Raw genomic sequence first — 20926 nt, forward strand, 5'->3', positions numbered from 1 at the left:
CAAGAATAATAAAATGCACTGTTGCTTGAAGCTTGCTTCTTGAGATTTGTGCGTCTGAAGTTCTGATGCACTGTTGTAGCGGGATTTTAAGACGTTTGTCCTTAAAAGTAGCCTTTTCAGGAAAATTTAAGTGAATTAAGGTGAATATATAATGAAGCCACCCCTCGAATTTTAAAGAGCACAAATCTGAAGAACCAAATGTCCCTCTACGCTGAAAAGTTGATCGATTGATCACCCGCTGATGATGACCAATCGATCAACTTTTCAGCGTGGTGAGACATTTGGTACTTCAGATTTGTGCTCTTGAAAATTTGAATGGTGGCTTCGTTATATATTCACCTTAACATTTTCAAAACCTTACATTTACTATTAGTACTCAGAAATCTAAATTTACTATTTTTTTAAGTCATTAGACACATTCTACGGGCCCCGTAGGATCAATACTCATTTTTCAAAGTTGAATTTTTGCATATTTCACATTACTCTTGTCGTTCAAAAAAAGATTAACAATAAATTCGTAATTTTAAGGCATTTAGGCACACTATTCATCAAAGCTGCCGTATTTTAAACACCGACGCACTGATTTTTAAAAATTCTTCCAGGATTAACAGATAAATGTATGTAGATTTTTTAGCATACAAAGAATTATAATTATAATACTTTATAACTCTGAGGTATGGCTGGTCAAAGTATAGGTTTTTTAAGCATTGTAACATCACGGAAAAGCAACTTTTATGAAATTTATTCAAACTCGGAACAAGTTTCAAATTTGAAATTTTGTATGGTCTTTGTACTCCAGAATATCTTTCAAATGAGACTTAAAGAAAGAAAATCGGTTCACTGAGTTTCAGCTGGTTGAATTTTGCGTGGTAACGTCACGAAGAAAAAGTTCTGTGTAAAAGACCAAATTTCTCTGGCTTGGACGGCTTCTGCAGTGGGCAAAAGTAGGGTGGGGCGGGGCAAGATGGGTCGCAGGGTAAGATGGGTCAGTGTCATTTTCGGGCGCATTACTCATGTTTTGATTATGTTAATAATTTTGATAGATGACCAGCATGCAGGGGCGTACAATTTCGTTTCAATGATACACTTTCATGCAACATTTGAATGAGTCACTTCAAGTGTTTCATACATTTTTCTAATGACTCGGTCGTTAAAAAAAACTTTTCCACTCATCGTAGCACTCGGTAGTCTCCCACCCGGTCGCATTGCTTGTGCTTCACCCGTCAGAGCATTAGTGTCTCACTGGTGCGCGCTAGTCTCTCAATGGTTACGGGCGCCGGTTAATTGGATTTAAGTGGTCGAATTTGTTATCCTCTTTCATAAAACATAATTATCATTCTATTGGCGTGCACCACTATTTAAAAATGTGGTTTAAATAGTGTTTTTAGCATGTTGAAGTATTTCAATGACTCATAAATGAAACGAAAATCCAAGTGTATCATCCCATGTTTCATACACACTTGTTTCTGTAGGAGCAACCTAGGATAGGATACGACAACTAGTCAGCCCAAAAGGGACCAATTTGGGGACCAATAATCTTAGCAACGCGGAAAAACAAGACAGCAAGCTGTGAAATTAGACAAAGAAGTTGCAGGTGTCACATCCTATCCTAGGGAGCAACGAACGAGTGTGTTGCTGGGTGAGAGACGAAGCATCCCAGCAGTCCGTTCGCATGGGAAACGATTTGCTACAGTCGTCGTACGTCATGTTTTCCTTTCGAAATTGCACGACCCTGCCAGCATGAATATACAAAAGTTTGGGGCATTGATTGAAAAATTATTCACTCTCATTGGAAATAAAAAATAAAATGTTTTTTAGCCATTTTTCTTATGCGATACATTCCATATAGGGAGGGGCGGGGCAAGATGGGTCACCTAAGGAAGGATCACCATAACTTTGTAAATACAAATCGTATTGGTTTGTATTCGTCCGCTACTCTTTAATACACTAGTTAGCTATGCTACAAGTCGATAAAAAGTTCATTAAATACAAAATATGATGTTAAACAAGCAGTTTTAAAAAGTGATCAATTTTGCGCCGTGAAAAAAAACGGGGCAAGAAGGGTCACCTTTTAAGTAATTCATATTATCTCAACGAAAAACGTGAAAATACAAGATTTATTAAGCATTCATATATGCTTAATTACCATAATGTTATGTTATAACTTTGAGCGTTCATTCCGCATGATTGAAGTGATTTATTAGATAGTCTTGTAATAAAAAATAAATAACTTTTGAATGCTCCAAAAATACGTTCAAAATTGAAGGTGACCCATCTTGCCCCGCGGCCGTTTATATGGAGATTATATGGAATGTATCGCATAAGAAAAATGGCTAAAAACCATTTTATTTTTTATTTCCAATGAGAGTGAATAATTTTTCAATCAACAGCCCCAAACTTTTGTATATTCATGCTGGTCATCTAACAAAATTATTAACATAATCGAAACATGAGTAATGCGCCCGAAAATGACACTGACCCATCTTACCCTGCGACCCATCTTGCCCCGCCCCACCCTAATCTCCATATAAACGACCGCGGGGCAAGATGGGTCACCTTCAATTTTGAACGTATTTTTGAAGCATTCAAAAGTTTTTTTTTATTACAAGACTATCTCATAATGACTTCAATCATGCGGAATGAACGCTCAAAATTATAACATAAAATTATGATATTTTTTTAGTGAAAACATCGATTTTCAAGTCGCCTTAGGACCACTCATATTGAAAAGTTTTTTATATTCCAAATAAATTTATAAAATGTTTACTAGTAGCTCTTGTTTACTCAGTATGGATATGGAGCATATGTGAATGCGGAACAAATCTTATATTTTGACGTTTTTCGTTGAGAAAATGTGAATTACTTAAAAGGTGACCTATCTTGCCCCGCACTTTTTTCACGGCGCAAAATCGATAATGAACTTTTAATCGACTTTTAGCACTGGCGTAGCCACGGGGGGGGTTTTAGGGTTAAGCCCCCCCCAGAGCCAAAATTTGTGGAACAAAATTTCAGTATAAAGCGCTTTGTGACGACAAAAATTTTCGGCTGCGCCGCTATTTTCAAACTACGAATACAATTGCTCATTACTGTTTATAAAATGTAAGTGTCAAACCAAAAAAGGTATCATTGACCGTTGAAAACCACTCCCAGAGACAATTTCTGGCTACGCCACTGACTTTTAGCATAGCTAACTAGTGTATAAAAGAGAAGCGGATGAATACAAACCAATACGATTTGTATTTACAAAGTTATGGTGATCCATCCTTAGGTGACCCATCTTGCCCCGTCCCACCCTATAAATTCATGGGATCAAACAAATCTCTTCTGGTGTTCGTCTAGCATTTGGATATTTCATCAGAAGTGCAAAATAAAATTGTCAGAAATTCAGCTTCATGTGGCATTTTCAAGAATTTTTCCGGGTTTCTTCGGAAAATTTATTTCTTTTTTTTTTCACCAGTTCAACAAAAATTTCTCTGAGAATACAGCAGAAATTTATAATAAAAAATAGAAATTGCTTTATTAAATCTACTGAGAAAGCTTTGAGAAATTTCTCCAGAAACTAATCCCGCAGCTATTACTAAAAAAACCTTTAATATATACTTCCAAATGTTTTTACGACTTATTTTTAAATTGTCAGAATGTTCTACGCTTTTCTCCAGAACTTTTTTTTATCTGTATTAACGAGATTTTTAGCCCTAGGCTAGTTCATCTCGGGACCCACGTTTAACTTCCCATTTTGCGAGTTTGTCCAGAACTACTCATCCAGTCTTGTACCGATTTTTCGAACCCTCTAAGCAGAATACCCTCTTCGAATGAGTGTAATCAGTTTCGTACCTTTTAATTCCGCCCTAATTGCTTATCCTTTGACAGATACGCGTATCTGTCAAAGGATAAGCAATAGGGCGGAATTAAAAGGTAAGAAACTGATTACACTCATTCGAAAAAAAAAGTTTTTCAAATTAAATATAATTCACCCTGGCCTTTAAAATCAATAGAGAATTGCATACATTTTAGATGTTTTTTGTCTTCATTAACGTGGCTTTTCGTCGTAGGTGAGTTCGGCACGAGCCTTTTTTTAGAAGTCGTCAGAGAGTCCTCATTGGAAATTCCCGAGACTAACGAGAATTCCCGAGCTTTTGCCAGTTTTTCCGAATTTCCCTACTGGGTGGCCACCCTGAATAAAGATTCTGTCCAGGATGGGAACACTCACTTGCAAAGAGTTATACTCACTTGCTGTTTTCTCAGCTCAGAAGCGTGGAAAGTGGCTTACTCTGATCAGCCAACTTTTAGACAAAATAACAAGGCAAAAATCGTTCATACACCATTCCTTGATAGTACTCTTCTGAGCTGAGATAACAGCAAGTGAGTGTAACTGTTTGCAAGTGAGTGTTCCCATACCTGGACTCTGTACAAACTTTTGAAAGCATTCATTAAGGATTTCTTTGATAGCGTTCGAAACTCATATAAAGAGAATCACTAAAGATATTCCTGATTTTTCGACATAGTAAATACAGTCAAGAACAAATCTACAGATATCTAGCTTTGATTAAATTACAATGAAGAATTTTGAAAAAGAATTAACCCTAAACAAAATAGATTGGATGAAGTTCTAAGTATTCTCTAATGATCATCACTTTTTCATATCGCGAAAATTATCCAATTGCTTTCTTTACAAACACTTTGCCAAGACCATCAACAATTAATCTTATCTGCTTCTTCCTATATTACACCACCACAGAAACCGATCACTTATACGCCGGCTGACTGTTCGCATTGCCCGGCAAAATAAATACACTTCAAGTGAACCTACTTAGTACAGTGCAGCTCAGCAACAAGGACAAGGTGATATGCGCTTCAGCCCGTTGCGATTAATCAATCATCTCCCGAAAATGCTCGAAGCAGCCGTCCTGGAATCGCACTTCCCGGCGAACTATCGTCCCAAACTCCTAGTCACCTGCTCGGACGTACCGGTAAGCTACATCGAAACACTTCGGCGCAAGTTAGTTGACCTTGGTTTGGCGACCTCTCTAGCCAGCTGATTGTTGTTCCATTCCAGATGCGACGTAACCGTGTGTCCTGGCAGTAATCGGAATGAAATCCTGAAGGCCACTCCCGGTGCGGAAGGAATCCTCTGGCTGACCGCCGATCGACTCGACGATGAAGTGTTGGATGTGGCTGGTCCGCAACTAAAGGTGGTGTCGACCCTAACGTCCGGAATGGATTACGTTGATGCCGAGGCGTTCCGAAAGCGGAGGGTAGCTTTGGGTCACACGCCGAAGGTGGTGAACAATCCAGTGGCGGATATAGCAGTAGGATTGATGATTGCTGCCGCTAGACGGTTTCACGAAGGACGAGAGAAGATTTTGAACTCCGACTGGGAAGCTACGCCCCAGTGGATGCTGGGACAGGACGTACCGGGATCGACCGTAGGTGAGGTTTACTTAATAAGGTTGTTAGGGCCTATCCATAAACTACGTAGACTCTTAGGGGAACGGGGGGAAGAGGGCTATTTCAAAGTCTACGCGCAAGTATAGAAGTGAATTTACGCAAAGTTGCGTTACATATTTGCACAATCTCAATCTGAACTTTGCGGTTGAGGGATTGAGTGCTGGGGAAAACTGAACAAAAAATTAGATAGATATGTCTTTCTTCTCCAACAGGTATCGTTGGATTTGGTGGAATTGGTCAAACCATAGCCAAGCGGTTGCGGGGATTCGACGTGGGACGTTTGCTGTACACAGGGCGCACCAAGAAACCAGAAGCCGACCGATTCGCAGCGAAGTATGTTAGTTTCGACCAACTGCTGCTGGAAAGTGATTTTGTGTTCATTGTTTGTCCCTTGACGAACGAGACCGGCAAGTTGTTCAATGCTGATGCGTTCAAAAAGATGAAACCGACTAGTGTGCTCATCAACGTCGCTCGTGGTGGCATTGTAGATCAACCAGCCCTGGTGGAAGCCCTGCAATCTGGTGCGATATTTGCGGCCGGATTGGATGTCATGACACCGGAGCCACTTCCACCCAGTGATCCGATTATGAATCTTCCGAACTGCAGTGAGTATTTAAACTTTAAAGCTTAACATTATGCAAAGCTACAATTCAATTGTACTCTCACTCGTTTTAGTTGTCGTGCCACATCTAGGAACTGCTACACGCAAAAGCTTGGAAGACATGTTTTGCATTGCTGCACGAAATGTGCTGTCCGTTTTGGCTGGCGGCCAACCAGTAAATCCCTTCATTTAAAACTTTCTACTGGACAGCAATAATATGTATTGGCAAGAAGCACGAGACTCGATTTCTACGTATAATGGCGAGATATGGAGCTTATTACCAACAAAAAAAACTCTCAAGAAGTATTTTACGTCTATGGTTAAATTACTAAAAACACTAAAACGTGCAATAAACAGCTCGTTCGTCGGAATATTGCAGGTCTCATGTTCAACAAAAATAAATCGATTGATAAAGGCTGAAATATCGTATCGTATGAAAAAGTATCGTCTTATATGCTCAATTGGCAAAATCGAAAAGAACTAAAGTGTCTGTTGGGATTTCCGAAGATTAAAGCTGAAGTTTCTCGAAAAATTCTTTAAGGATCCCTTCAGGAATTCTTCCCTTGAACATTACCACAAATATTCCAAATTTCCTTTCAGAGATTCCTTCATGGGTCCTTTCACGGATTCTGGTAGACCTCCTCAAAGCACTTATTAAAGAAATCAAGAGATTCATCAATGTCATTTTCAAGATTTCCTCAATAATTTCTTCGAGGTATTCCCAGAAATAATCCAAAGATTCTTGAAGGATTTTTTGGTTTTTAAAATCTATAGTAGCATACTTCACGTGAAAGGTTGAAGGGAAAGAACAGACCCATTATTTAAATCAGGTTGATGACAGGAACCCCCGAGCCTTTTCATCTAAAATGGAGTTTTTGCTCCGATTAAAAAACCATTAAAATCAGAAATGTTAACTAAATCGAGGTAGACTTGTACTCTGTTTACGGAATGGATCCCCGAATTTATGATTTCTTTCCAGTAACGACACGATTAGTATCATACCAATCTCTTCTATTCACTCTGTATCATCAAAACCTTCGCCGTTAATTCCTCACCCACTTCTTAGCTCCATCTATAATGAGCATAAGCCCTATTCGCCTCACATTGACGATGCAGCTCCTGCTTCCGCTTAATCACCTTACCGTGATTGGCCGCAGCGTCCAGCACCTCCCAGGCCATCTTTTCCGGAAAATGCACGGTGCGCTCCTTCTCGCGAATCGCTTCCAACAGCCACTTCATGGCCAGGAAATAAGACCTTTGCTCCGTAATCGGTACCGGCACCTGGTAGCGTACTCCACCTCGCTTGATAGGGGTCAACTGCAACAGTGGCCGACAATTTTCCACCGCCGTCCTCAGCAGCACCCGAGGGTTCAGCTCAATCTTTGCCTTCTCCTCTTCACTTTCCGCCAGATGATACCGCTCCAACTGATGTCGCTTGATGTTTTCAAACCCCTTCTCCACCAGCTCCCTCGCGAGCACCTTCTCGCCCTTCTTCATTACATAATTTGTAAACTTGCTAACCAAATCGTCGTGGAACACCGAGCAGGAATCGTTGTTCCGGGCGGCCTTGATGGGAACGTGGGCTATTTTGGAAATCTCACCACTTTCCTCCATGGCCGTGAGGGTTTCCTTCTTGAAGACCGGTTCCACGAACTGCGGTCCGTACTGGGACATAGCCGCCGCCGGGAGATGGCATGTCGTTCTGCAGCTGCAAATTGTGTCGCAAAGAAAGTGTTACAATGAACTAAAATCGAAGGAATTTTTACTTACCGCAGAAGCGCGTTGCTTACTATGCTACGAAGCATATTCGAAATTATCGTTAAATCTAGGAAAAATCCTAAATTTCAGCGATTTTTTACGAATTAAAATCTGTTTTGCGTTCACAAAACATGAAACACGCACTTTTCAGCTCCACTGGGAAACTGACAGAAAAAATTTGTGAAGTACTAGAATACAGTAGAGGACTGGGATTAAAGATGAATGGTTTTGTCAAGATCTAGAATAACATGCGAAAAAGGAGTACGCTGTGTAATCACCTTAATGATGCGCAACAGAAAAAATAGAGGCTCCTAAAGTCTGGAGCAACATTTGAAAAGGGCCCAAGAGGTCTTGTGTCTTTTTTCTAAAATGCTCCGTAGGGCATAACAGCAGCCCGCCCACGCAAATGAACACCGTTATCCGAAAGATCGATGTTTGCTCTATCTGATAACGGTCTTAGTTTTTGTGAATAAGCTGAGGGGGGCTCAGGAGCGACGTGTGAAGTCATTGTTTACCAATGCTTGTATGCCCTTTTCAAATGTTGCTCCAGAAGTCCTATCGGGATTCTTGTTTTAAACCACAATATATGGTTCAAGAGTACATAGGGGAAATTACCTATTCTCGGCCGTTTTGTTCTCTTCGTCTTTGGGGTTTTTTTGAAACCTATTGAACTCAGAGTTGGTCTCAAATCCTTCCCAACTAAGTTAAATTATATGGCCAAGTTTCAGGCAATTTGGCTGACAAAAACCCCCCATGACGAAGAGAACAAACCTGCCGATAATACCCATTGTCACCCTATTTACTCATTTTTTGACGTTTTTAATAACCATAGTTGAAAATATATAATTTTTATTTTTTTAGCCTTTTGTCTCGTCCCTAGCTTATAACACATACTTTGAGTGATTTTTTTTCACCGTGTATGTCAGATAGGAACAATGAGCCACTTTACGAAGTGACAACAATGTTGATGATGATATTGATTTTCACGGGTTATTGGACGCTACCTCCTGTCAAAATTCATTCATAAAATCGGCTCGTAAAATGGACTATTTTGAAATCCCAGTGCGAAAAATGTCGAGCTCAGTCACACAAGGTTGACCTCAAATGTCAAAGTAGAACTATTTACCATTTTACTTATTTCGAATTTTCTCATTATTCCTTTGTTTTTCAAAATCGAGTAAAGTACAATTCTGATTAGAATACCATGCTTGATCGTATTATTCAATATACACTGAGAAAAAAAGTATAGTACTGTGAACCACGGCATTGTGGTTAATTTTACCATTCCCAAATATCGTAAACACAACCAAAATATTATTCACACCTACCACGAATCAATAAAATTTACTATGCTACATGGTAATTGTGGCATGGTGAGGCTAACAATATACACATTCAGCAGTACTATTTGATTTTTACCATTCACCGAGCAAACATAGTAATATTAACTCCAAACATGTTTGCCCAAACTTTCAACACGTTCGAGCTCACAACGCAGCATAGTTGTTGTAAATATTTAAATGCTGTATTAAGTTTCCAGTTTGCTGTGTGTCGTTTGCTCCTCCGTTCGCCATCTTGACAAATTTCTAAAAACTCCGGACTCGAAACCGGAATAATTTTTAGTTGAAGCCCCCGGGACCGCGGATAATAAATTTAGAATTTAGTCTTAAGGTGAAGATATAACGAAGCCACACGTCAAATTTTCAAGAGCACAAATCTGAAGAACCAACGGATTACACTGAAAAGTTGATCGATTGGTCACCACCAGCGGCTGATCAATCGATCAACTTTTCAGCTCTTTGCGATATTCTGTTCTTTAGATTTGTGCTTTTGAAAATTCAAGGTGTGGCTTCGTTCTATATTCACCTTAAACGCGGCAAATGGATCCAGAAGGCCCTAAGATAGCTACTTGGGCGGACCGGGGAAGTGCCGATCAAACAACAGCGGCCACTTATGCGGCGGAAATGTTAAATCGTCACTCGCGATCCGGACCCGGAGTAACTGTTCTGTTGACCATTTCTTCGGTATCCGTATTTAAACAGCAAGAGGTAAGTTGGAACAGTTGAACAGAAATTGGTCAGATTCCTTAAACTCATTCTGAACCGCCTGAACTATCCTTTCAGGTAACCTTTGCCGCAACTAGACCATTTCGTGGACTGCAGCACCAAATACGACGACAACCGCTTGCAAAATCCGGTAGCCCATGGAGAAATTCCCCCTGCAGGACCAGCACTGGCCCTCCAATTTGCTCATTTTGCGTGGAGTTCCCTCCGACTTCAAACAGCGGAAAACCCGCATAATCACTAACAGTAAATTCAATGTTTCTTATACTGTAGATGACTATTAGTAATTGACATTTAACTATTTCACAGACTATCCGAGATAAGGGAAGATTCAAATATTACGTCCATCAATTTTTGGGGTTTCTAGACCCCCCCTCCCCCCTCTGTCACGCATTTTCCCTATACCTATTACACGTAGTGTCACACTTTTGTAGAACCCCCCCCCCTCCCCCAAATGTTGGATGTAATTTTTGAACGCTCCCTAACAGTAAGATAACCATTCCATGTACAGATTTACCAGTTTGACAAATGGTAAGCCGCCAAATTACAGTATGTGGAATAGGCGGTTAAGATAGGTTACCATAAAAAATCGCTCGTTTTCTCGAACAAATTTTTCGCAATACAGTAAAGGATACAGTCAATATACTATCCAGTTTTTGTGGCAATCCACTGCATAGCAAACGGTTAGAGAACAGTCTAACAATAAATGTGGAAGGAAAACGAACAATGTATGTGTTATTATTGGTTTATGGTCTTCCATTGTATTCTAAGCTTGTGGCATATGGTTCAGCTATATTAAAACCGTTTAAAAATAAAAAAAAGGTTATGCGATAATTAAAGATCTGTTTTATTAAATAAATATTTCTCCACTAATTCATCATACCGTCAGCTGCGTAACCTGCATCGACGAAGGAGCATCTCGGGCTATTCCGGATGGGCTGGGTTGTGATGTCGATGTCTACTGGAATTCTCCGATTTGTGACGTGTTCCATTTTGGGTCCGGTCGCACCCACGGAAATTAAAACTCACTTCCTCCGGTGAAAGCAGATTTTTGATCGCGAGGGGCATACAATTCTCGCCCGTAGCAGGACGAATTCTTCCTCCTCCGTTTTGGGGAACCCCTCCAAGTCGCACTCTCAAGTTCGCGTATTCTGCAAAATAATGTACATTCGATGAGATATGGCACAAAAAAATAATTTATGTGTCACGGAAAGCTTACCCTTGTTTCATCCAGACCGCTCCATGCACTTAAAACCGTTCTTCGAGGCAATTTTCAGTTTGTTGACGCTCAGTTCGTGGGCGAAAGATTTTGTTTTTTTTCTACAAAACTGAAAACTGAAAAGTTCAATCGGTACAGATACCAATGAAAGCTACTATTTGGCAAACTGTCGATTTTAAGTGGCATACAGTGAAATACATATGTGTAAGTGTGTTGTGCAAATAAAATCACAAACCATTTGATAAAAGGTCATTCCATATTGCCACCATGCCTCCCGAGTTTTCATCCTTATATTATTTGACAATTTCTGCACAATATGATATGTTGTTACAGCTTGGGATGGGTTACATGAACCGTTATTTATGATCGAATGCTTCGAGTTTCACAATTTCAACAGAAAAGCAACAGTTCGTGGTACAGTAACAGTAATAGATAAAGGAAACATACTGTGTGGACTGTAATACAAATTGTATTTCACTATGCGGGAAGATTGTGTTTATACATTATAATTGTGCTTATTCATGTTATTTATTAATATTTGTTGAAAACCAATAAAGTAATTGAATTTACTCATAAGCAAATTTTTTAAATGTAAACTAAATAACTGAGCACCATGAACCGAACCACCTACATAGTAACTGAAACCATTTCACGATAGTTAAACTTACTATGCTTTTGCATGTTTTTTACCATGCGCATAGTAAAATAAACTATGAAACCCCATTCAAAAATACCATGAAATGTAAACATTAAGCGGCATGGTAAATTCAACCCCTTCCATTGTACAATCGAGCAGGAATCATGGTCTACCAAAATCAAGTAGTAAAAGTGTTTTATTTTAACCCTCGATACAGTCAGAATTACCATGTCCCTTTTTTCAGTGTAAGCATGACTTCGTCTTTAATTTTAGGACCCTATTCTACACTGAAAAAACCAACATGGTAATTTTGACCGTTCGAGGGTGAACTTAAAACACTTTTACTACTTGATTTTGGTAGACCATGATTCCTGCTTGAACGTACAATGGGAGGGGTTGAATTTATAGCGCATTTAGTTCACCACTGGACTATCGCACTAGTTTTCACGAGTGCGAAAACGCTAATAAAAGTGCGCGATTGCATCAAATCAACCCGGTGTCTTCAGAGCACTTGTTCTCCATAGATTGAAGAAATAGTGCGCCGAAGACATCAACCTGATTTGATGCAATCGCGCACTTTTATTTACGTTTTCGCACTTATAATGTCGCAGTTCGCAGTCCAGTAGTGAACTAAATGCGGTATACCATGCTGCATAATGTTGACATTTCATGGTATTTTTGAATGGGATTCCATAGTTTAATTTACCATGCGCATGGTAAAAAGCAAGCAATAACATAGTACGTTTAACCATCGTGTAATAGTTTCATTTACTATGCATTTGGTTCCGTTAATGGTACATTCATCTCTTTTGTTTAGATTTAAAAAAAATCCTTATGATACATTCAATAACTTTATTGGCTTTCAACAAATAAATAACATGTATAAACACAATAAACATAATGATTATCTTTCGAAAGCGCCATTGGCGTACGACGAAGCTTTTTGGAAACGTGCGGCTAAGTGGATTTCGAGGCATGCATCGGCGGAACTGAAGACAGATCCGGCAACGGGCGAGGGGCTGGGGTTTCCTGGAAACTGAGGCCGCTGGCGCTGCGATGCTGTTGAGCTGTTACGATTGAGATTGTCCTGACGGAGACTTTTCCACAAAGTTCACTCCCTCCATTCAGTCCCGGGCATCAGGAATAGTCCTGAAACTGTTACAGCTGTTCCGTGTGCTGCCTGGTAGCCGATTTGTTGAAAGTGGAGGTTTCTGCGTCGTTCGTTTTCGGAGGTACTTCCTTGATTCTTCTATGGTTTGAGAAACGGAGCGACCACCGAAGTGGGAGTCCTGCATCTTCGGTTTCATTGCAAACGGTGGTTTGGCATTCTGAATACACCGCGGTGGAGGCGGTTTTAGAGGAGGCTCCACCGTAACCAAAAACATCATGCAATAAGTGTCGGAACTTCTGGCTGCCCTTTGGGTGATGAGAGTTGCGTGTTTTAGATTCGTTGTCTACCGGTAAACAATCGTTAACCTCCCACGGTGACGGTGGAAACTTGGGTGGAACAGGCTTCCGGAAATACTGGCTTCTGTTAGTGACAGCAGGTACCGAGGTTCTGTGATTTTTAATGAATAAGGTATATAATCAATATTATTTGATTTAATCAACTATGATCCAACTCACTATGAACGCTTTCCACTAAGTTTTCTGTTCACTCAATGCACAATTCCACAATTTTGCTTTAATTATCTATCACAAATTGTTTTTTTTTTTTTATGAAACCGACGTGGCAAACATTTTATTCTGTGGAAACGGCCGATAACAAGAAAAACTTACGGAAAAGGTGTGACTAAGCATGAGAATTGTATTGGAAAACATGAACGTGGTTCTCACAATCACCGAATAGCGTAATCAAGATAACCACGTTTGATGGTATTGATTACTATGCGCTTGATCGTCAAATTATGGTAATTGTAAGGAAAACATAGTAGTCATTACTGATATCATGTTCATTACGACTATTTTTCGGCATGGTAAAATTAAACATGGTTGAATTATAAATTTTACTGTTTTTTTTTCTCAGTGAAGTAAGAGAATACACCTTGGACCCACAGACAAAGAGACGTAACACTCTTATAATTCTCATCGTACACCGATTTAACCAGGGGTTATTCTCCCTGGATTTAACGGTGTATTGTAAAATTTGATAGTTGGCCTAACTCAGTTCTTTTAGCATTGGACGAAAACGTTTCCGCGACTATGATTTGAATCGAAAAATATTCAAAGTGTTTCGTCTGTTTGTCTGTGGTGGACCCGCGGGGGTCCACTGTACACGGTAAAAATTCTGCACGCTTGATGTAAGGGAAAAATCTCTTAACTATTCAATGTCCTAATCAACATGATCAGAAATGCTTTTCCTTTGAGATCAAAATGCTGTCAGTGTTGATTTGAGGACCAAAACAAACCCACCGGAGAAATCAACTGAAAATCCCTTCGATTTGCACTACTGTAAAAAGCAATACGATTCAAAGTGAAGAGCTGTTGATTTGGTAATGACTGTCTTGGGTATAAAAGTAAATATAGATGACAGGTGGTAGAAAGTGCTTCGCTTCGATTCACACCTCTCTAACAGACGTGAAGTAGTGTAGAGGTAAAACAGTTGATCGGTGTGGTGCCCATCCACCGAATTTTGTGTCACGTCCGCGTTTTGGTGCCCATCAGCAAAATTCACCGGAACGTCCACGTTGCGGTGTCCATCGGCCGAATTTTCTTGCGCGTCCACAGATCTGGCTGGCTTGGGGTACTCCCGTCGTTCCATCCCAAACACTAAAATTTGCACCCGTCCGTGGCAAGCGTCGTCAACTGAATGCCGAATCGTACCACAGATCTCCGTCATGCACCCGATCCCCGATCGTTCAAAGAGGGATCGGAGAGTTTACTCACCTACACTCTCACATTCTCGACTGCCGACAAGAGCGAAAGAGACGGAGGAAACGCACATGATCGCACACACATGCGCGGCTGTACCCGTTCCTCTCATTAAAGACCGTTTGCTTCTCACTCAGCTCGCACACTCCGGTTGCATGATGCCGAACCCGACAATTATGAAGAAATTCTCCCACTCTCTCGCGTGATTCTTCGTAGGCTGTTCGGTTCGGTTTTTGTTCTGTTTTTTTCTAACTTCCGCCTTGATCGGTTGGCAGAAACCCCTGGAGCTGAAAATGCTCCAACTATCACGGAAAAGTAAATCGCGCTGAAACTGAACTGTGAGGATGGTATGCACTTTACCAATTTATTTCAATTTTTCATAATAAGGCAATCAATACAACGTTATTTATTTTGTTTTGTTTCATTCATTTTTTTTTAATTCATTTTATTTGGGCTCACGGTATTTCCCACATTCCATCCCGTCTCTACTCTCAACAGTAAATATTATACACAAAACGGTCATCAAGCTTCGCCGGTTTCCGCAGAGTATCGCGTTGTCGTAAAACTCTTGTAGTTGTGTCATCGGTTCTTCCAGTGTTCGCTAGAGAGTGGCTTGCACCCTCCTCAAGGGCGGGCTGGGTTTCACCTGTAATCTCTTCGAGGCTTGTGTGATGATTCAATGGGGCTCTCCTCACATCCTGAACGTTTCTGGTATATTGAACGTTCCCACTGTTGACCAGAACAACTTTAGCTCCCTGCCTTGCTATTACAGTAAAACGTTCCGATGAGAATGTTGGATCTACCTTCGATTTCTTTTGTTGAGCCATCAATACCGTGTCACCGATGCGAATATCAGATTCTTTGGCCCCATGTGCTAAGTCTGCATACTGCTTGCTCAGAAACTTGGCTTCACAGTCTCGCTCCCTTACATCCAATCGATCCAATTGCTTTGTTTCCGACCCGCTCCACAGGCTAGGGAAGGTGCCTCGATACCTCCACCCGACCAACAGCTCAAAAGGCGTAACGCCTAGCCGAGAATGAGGAATCAATGTATTATGTTTGTGGACGTAAAGTTGTAATGCTTCTCGCCAGTTTACGCCGTCCAATTTTGCGGAAGCTACCGCCTTGATCAGACCCTGGTTCTGCCGTTCGACTATTCCATTTGTCTGCGGACAGAGAGGTATCGATTTTCGGATTTTCACTCCTCTTTCCTCCCAAAACTCAATGAAAACCGAGCTTTGGAACGGCGGCCCATTATCGCTTTGGATAATCGTTGGGAAACCCCAAGTCCGGAAAGTTTGGCAAAGTGCTCTGTTGGTGTTGTTCGCATCGGTGTGGATCATCTCGATTACTGACAAATATCGAGAATATGTGTCAACAACCACCAAAAATGTGCCCACTCCAGTCCCAGGAATGGAAAGAAAATCAATCTGGATGATCTCCCAGGGGCCTTCCGGAAGCTCTCTACTGGACAACGGTAGAGGTGGGTTTTTACGAGCCAGTACTGCACAAGTTTCGCAACTTTTCACAAACTGTACTACATCCTGTGACATGCCTGGCCACCAAAAGAATCTGCGCATGATTCTTTTCATTGCGACCTCGCCAACATGACCCCCGTGAGCCGAATTCATAGCCTTATTTCGCAAAGCTTTCGGAAGAACCGTACTTTCGCTCTTAAATATGAGATCTCCCAAGATGTGTAGCTCTTTCTTGTGGGCCTCAAATTTTTGCAAATGTTTCGGCCACCAGTTCTTTTTTACTGCTTCCTTCACATCCATCAGCTCATCGTCTTGTCCAGAGAATTGTTCGATTTCATCCCATGTGATTTCCATACACCCGGAATCTAACGTGTACAGAAAGTTGTTAGAGTCTTCCTCCTCAAAGGGAATGGGATTCTGAGTATCCTGGATCAATCTAAACGATAAACGGTAAATTATATTACCCTCACCCCTGTTCTATGTGTCACTGAATGGTTACTAACCTTGAAAGGGCGTCCGCCACATTTTGCTCTCCAGGTACTCTCTTGATCTCGAAATCGTATGGCTGGAGTCTCAACGCCCATGATTCAGCCCGGGAGACCGCTCTTTTACCCAACCGATGTTGCGAACTGAATATAAATTCATTGGCCTCCGAATCTGTACGGATGACGAAGAAGCGACCTAAGAGATAGTACGAAAAACGCTCTACCGCCCACACAACGGCTAACGCTTCCTTTTGCGTTTGTGGGTAGCGTTTCTCGGGCGCAGTTAATGCTTTTGACGCGCATGCAATAATCCTTGGGGTGCCCTCAGAGTTGTGTTGCACTACTACTGCTCCCAGTCCCGTTGGAGAGGCATCTACAAATAGCTCAACATCGTCCGTGACACTGTAGTATCCAAGTTTCGTAATGTCGTTTAACGCATCATTCCGCAAAAAGTTAAACTCCCGTTCCTCTTCCAAAGTCCAATAAAAGTATACTGAGTTAGCCAGTTTTCGTAGATTCTCTGTCTTATCCGCACGATTTCGAATGAACTTGTCTGTGAATGTTACGAGGCCCAAGAAGCTTTTAACCTCGGAACAGGTTGTTGGTTTCCTGAAATTCTTTATGGCGTCTATTTTATCGCCTTCTACCATCCATCCATCTGGGGTCAAGATGAAGCCCACAAACTTCACTGTTTGGCTCCCGTAAACGCACTTCGAATCGTTGAGTTGGACGTTGTGGCTCTGGAAACGGGCTAGTACTTCTGCGAGATTGGCATCGTGTTCCTCTTTCGTCTTCCCGTGAACTAAAACATCATCCAAATAGTTGACTACCCCCTTGCAACCACCCAGGATGTTCTTCTCCAAAACTTCCTGGAATATGTCAGGGGCATTACATAATCCGAAGGGAAGTCGAATGCACCGGTATACTCCAAATTCCGTGTAGAAATTTGTCAAATGGCGCGACTGTTGATCCAATTCGACATGATAAAACGCGTTCGACAAATCAATTGTCGAAAACCAACGAGCGCCATCCAATTCCGCAAGGATCTTTTCTAGGGTAGGCATTACAAATGGTGTTCGGTAAATGTACTGATTTGGACCTCTGAGGTCAATAACCAGTCTGAAGTCTTCGCCACCCTTTGGGACAACAAGCACCGATGAGCAAAAGGACTTGTCCATTTCGTCAGACACGGGCTCAATAATATCTGCTGCTATCAATTGGTTTAATCTCTGTTGCACCATCGGTTTTATCGCTAACGGAATGTTGGTGAATATATTGCGGCAAGGGGCCACGTCCTTGTTGTAGTTGATCCTTACTGGTGGTATATTGAACTTCGGGAACGGAGTGCTACCAGAAACGGACAATATGTCCGCTGAATGTAATCTTGCATCGACCCAAGAAACGCTTTTGTCTTCCTTGAACGTTACTGGGACTTTCATTCCAAGCATCAGCACGCAGTATCGAGTAGCTGTCGGCCTACTTAACAACGAACGCCGTTCGTCTACCACATAAAACTTTTCCATCAGTATCGGTCGATCGTCCGAAATGAAAAGATGTGCTTCGAAAGTAGCAATAACCGCAATTTCACCTGCTGTGGCATATGCGCGGAGGGATCTATCTGCTTGATTTTTAAGGTTATATACGGAGCTGCTGTAATCTGTCTTGCTCATTAGCTTTTGAAATAACGTATTTGTGAAAGTATTCACATGTGCGCCCGAATCAATTAAAAATTCACACTGCATTCCTGCAACCGTGGCTGCTATTATTCCTTCGTCCTTCAAAACAGTCATAGGAGACACCTCTTGAGCCAGTTTTGCGATCTCAACCTGTGATGGAATAAACACTAATTAACAGTGAACGCATAGATCTTTCTTCGAATACTGATGCTATTGATTTCCAATAATACCGTTGACGACTAACTTATTTCAGACCTTGTTTACATGGAATAACTTTTAATTAAATAAAAGATGCTATAAATTTATTGTTTGAATTCATTTTATTCAATAAATGAAAGCATATCAAATTATTTTGATAGATTAAACAATGAAACGAAATCAATCATGAAACAAATTAAACGACAACGCCTATGAATGCTGTCACAGGTATAAAAATCAAATATCGGTATACATTATCATTAATTTCCGGGTACATCACTTACATTCTCCGGTTTTGGTTCCACATCCATCTCTTCGACTGCTGCTACCTTCTTGATGCTCGCTTCTGGTATTTCCGATTTGAACTCGTTCATCACAGCCGATCTGAATGGAGCCCTGCAAACTCTTTGAAAATGACCAACTTTGCTGCAGTTTCGACAGATCTTGTCAATGGCTGGACATTCCGAAGGCAAGTGGTACACGTTTCCACATCTCCAGCATCGTTCTCCGCGGTCATAGTTTGTTCCTCGATGCCCGGGCGTGTCACGACGGGTGTTGCGTTGACTAGCGAATTCTCCGAAACGTGATTTGCCCCGAGAATTGAAAGCAGGTGCCGACTGATACGGGTGGAAACGACCACGGGCTGCTTGGTTCCTGGGATAATCTGCTCTTATCGGTGCAATGACTGCCGGCTCTGACTGAATGTGTTTTTGCCTGTAGTACTCCTCGTTTAGTCGAATGGTTTCGATCTCGCGAACTTTATCGACCAAGTCAGTGATTGAACCCCCTTTGTTCAGGATTCGTAGCGCTGCTGTCCGTACATCACGATTTCGTGCCTGTCCTGCGACTGTTCCGGTGATTTCTTCGAACTCTTTTCCTGTACTGAATTCACATAGCCGTGCGGTTGCTGCAACGCGATTGACGAACTGCAGATCAGACTCATCTGGTTTCTGGGACATTAGCGCAAGTTTTCTCCTCTGCAACATAATGTCTGACCCCGAACCGAAGTAGGCTTTCAAACGGTGCATTGCATTGGCAAACGGCTGTGTTTCTGCAGAGGGAGCATCCTCGGTGGAGCTTGTGTTCTTGAATACCCCAAGTAGTCGGGGCCCGGCCTTGATTTTGAACAGGGTGAATCTGGTTTCTTCATCTTGAATCCCTGCCAACTTCATCGAGTCGATCAACAGGTCCTTCCACATCTCAAAAGAGTGTCTGTTGATGTCATCGTCGTCCGCCAGTGGAACACACTCCGGGACGTTCAGCGAGGACACTGAAAGCTGGGTCACCGATGACATGAAACGAGTTTCTTCGGCGTTCGTCACCGTTGCTGCTCGACGAGTACTACATGGTCTTGGGGCTCCATCGAAGTCAACGCTGCTCTCCTCGACAACACATCGACTATTGTTCAAAATGTCCGCACGTGCTTTCAAAGCCTCCTTTTCCGCACGTTCTCGTGCCAGCGCCTCCTCCAAAGCTAACATACGAGCCTTAGATTCCTCCAGCTCCTTACTTAATGCTTTGAACTTGTCGGTTTTCGATGATTTGTCCGTCGTCTTAGACGCCTTAGCGACTTTAACTTTCTTCTTCTTTGACGTTGGCTCGCTGAAACAATCAAATAAAAAATTTCTCTTAGTATCTTATGTACAAAGCGTAAGAATTGTGCATCTATATGTCCAATTTTAAAACCACATCTAACCAATTTTTCTCTATGCAGTACAAATTATTCCATTCTATTCACTAAGACCACAGACAAACAGACGTATCCCTTGGAACAAATTGCGAAAAAACTCATCGTCACGAAAACATAATCGCCCAATGCTAACCAGGCTTTGCTACGCAAACCACTCAGTAGGTGGCAGTAGTGAGCAAACGTCAAACAGGAGCAAAAACGATGCGAGCGCCGTAACCGAGCGATTTGCGAACTACAAAATATTTGAACTAACCGTTAAAAGGGTAACGATGAGAAGTGAGTACAGTGAGACGTCTGTTTGTCTGTGCTAAGACTGTGTCTTCTGGAACTTTCTTTCATTATCGATCACATCAATTTTCTCTTAGCGTTACTTTTAGTATCCAAGAATTTTGCATTATACAGTGGAATGCAAGATGATTGCAATACAAACATAGAATAAAATTCATTTTTCAACAATATCCACGCGATCGTACATCACTTCTTGCTTCTGGCACACGCGTTCTCTAAAAGCTTTAATTTCTACGCTGATTTGAGACCCCATATAATCTTTCTCTTGGCGTCCAGTCTGAACAATAATTTACGTTGAGCCATTTTTATTTAACCCGAAACCATTCGTTTTCACATTTTTCCACCTTTGAACACTGTAAATTCAGATATGTTATAATCATTGTTCTTTTTCTCATGCCGCTCATTTATTTTTGAACTTTTTTTTTCAAATTTCGACAAAACTACTTTTTCACCCTTCCGTCAAAAAAAGCAAATATATATATTTGAAACACAGCGCTTTTCCGTCCTTCCGTCG

General features: G+C 41.3%; 2 protein-coding genes across 2 annotated transcripts; one reads left to right on the plus strand and one right to left on the minus strand.

Moving 5' to 3' along the window:
* The first annotated feature begins 4749 nt into the window (after window positions 1–4749).
* LOC115258755 (glyoxylate reductase/hydroxypyruvate reductase-like) lies at window positions 4750–6474 on the plus strand. The gene is made up of 4 exons (XM_062850799.1): window positions 4750–4999; window positions 5057–5430; window positions 5661–6053; window positions 6124–6474. Exons 1-4 carry the CDS (start codon window positions 4848–4850, stop codon window positions 6240–6242), a joined length of 1038 nt encoding a protein of 345 aa, XP_062706783.1. The 5' UTR covers window positions 4750–4847; the 3' UTR covers window positions 6243–6474.
* Window positions 6475–7043: 569 nt separating this feature from the next.
* LOC109397548 (small ribosomal subunit protein uS7m) lies at window positions 7044–7980 on the minus strand. The gene is made up of 2 exons (XM_019669851.4): window positions 7820–7980; window positions 7044–7757 (listed from the first exon to the last, which is right to left on the minus strand). Exons 1-2 carry the CDS (start codon window positions 7852–7854, stop codon window positions 7112–7114), a joined length of 681 nt encoding a protein of 226 aa, XP_019525396.2. The 5' UTR covers window positions 7855–7980; the 3' UTR covers window positions 7044–7111.
* Between the last annotated feature and the right edge of the window lie 12946 nt (window positions 7981–20926).

This window comes from Aedes albopictus, chromosome 2, assembly GCF_035046485.1.
Source record: "Aedes albopictus strain Foshan chromosome 2, AalbF5, whole genome shotgun sequence".
NCBI lineage: Eukaryota > Metazoa > Arthropoda > Insecta > Diptera > Culicidae > Aedes > Aedes albopictus.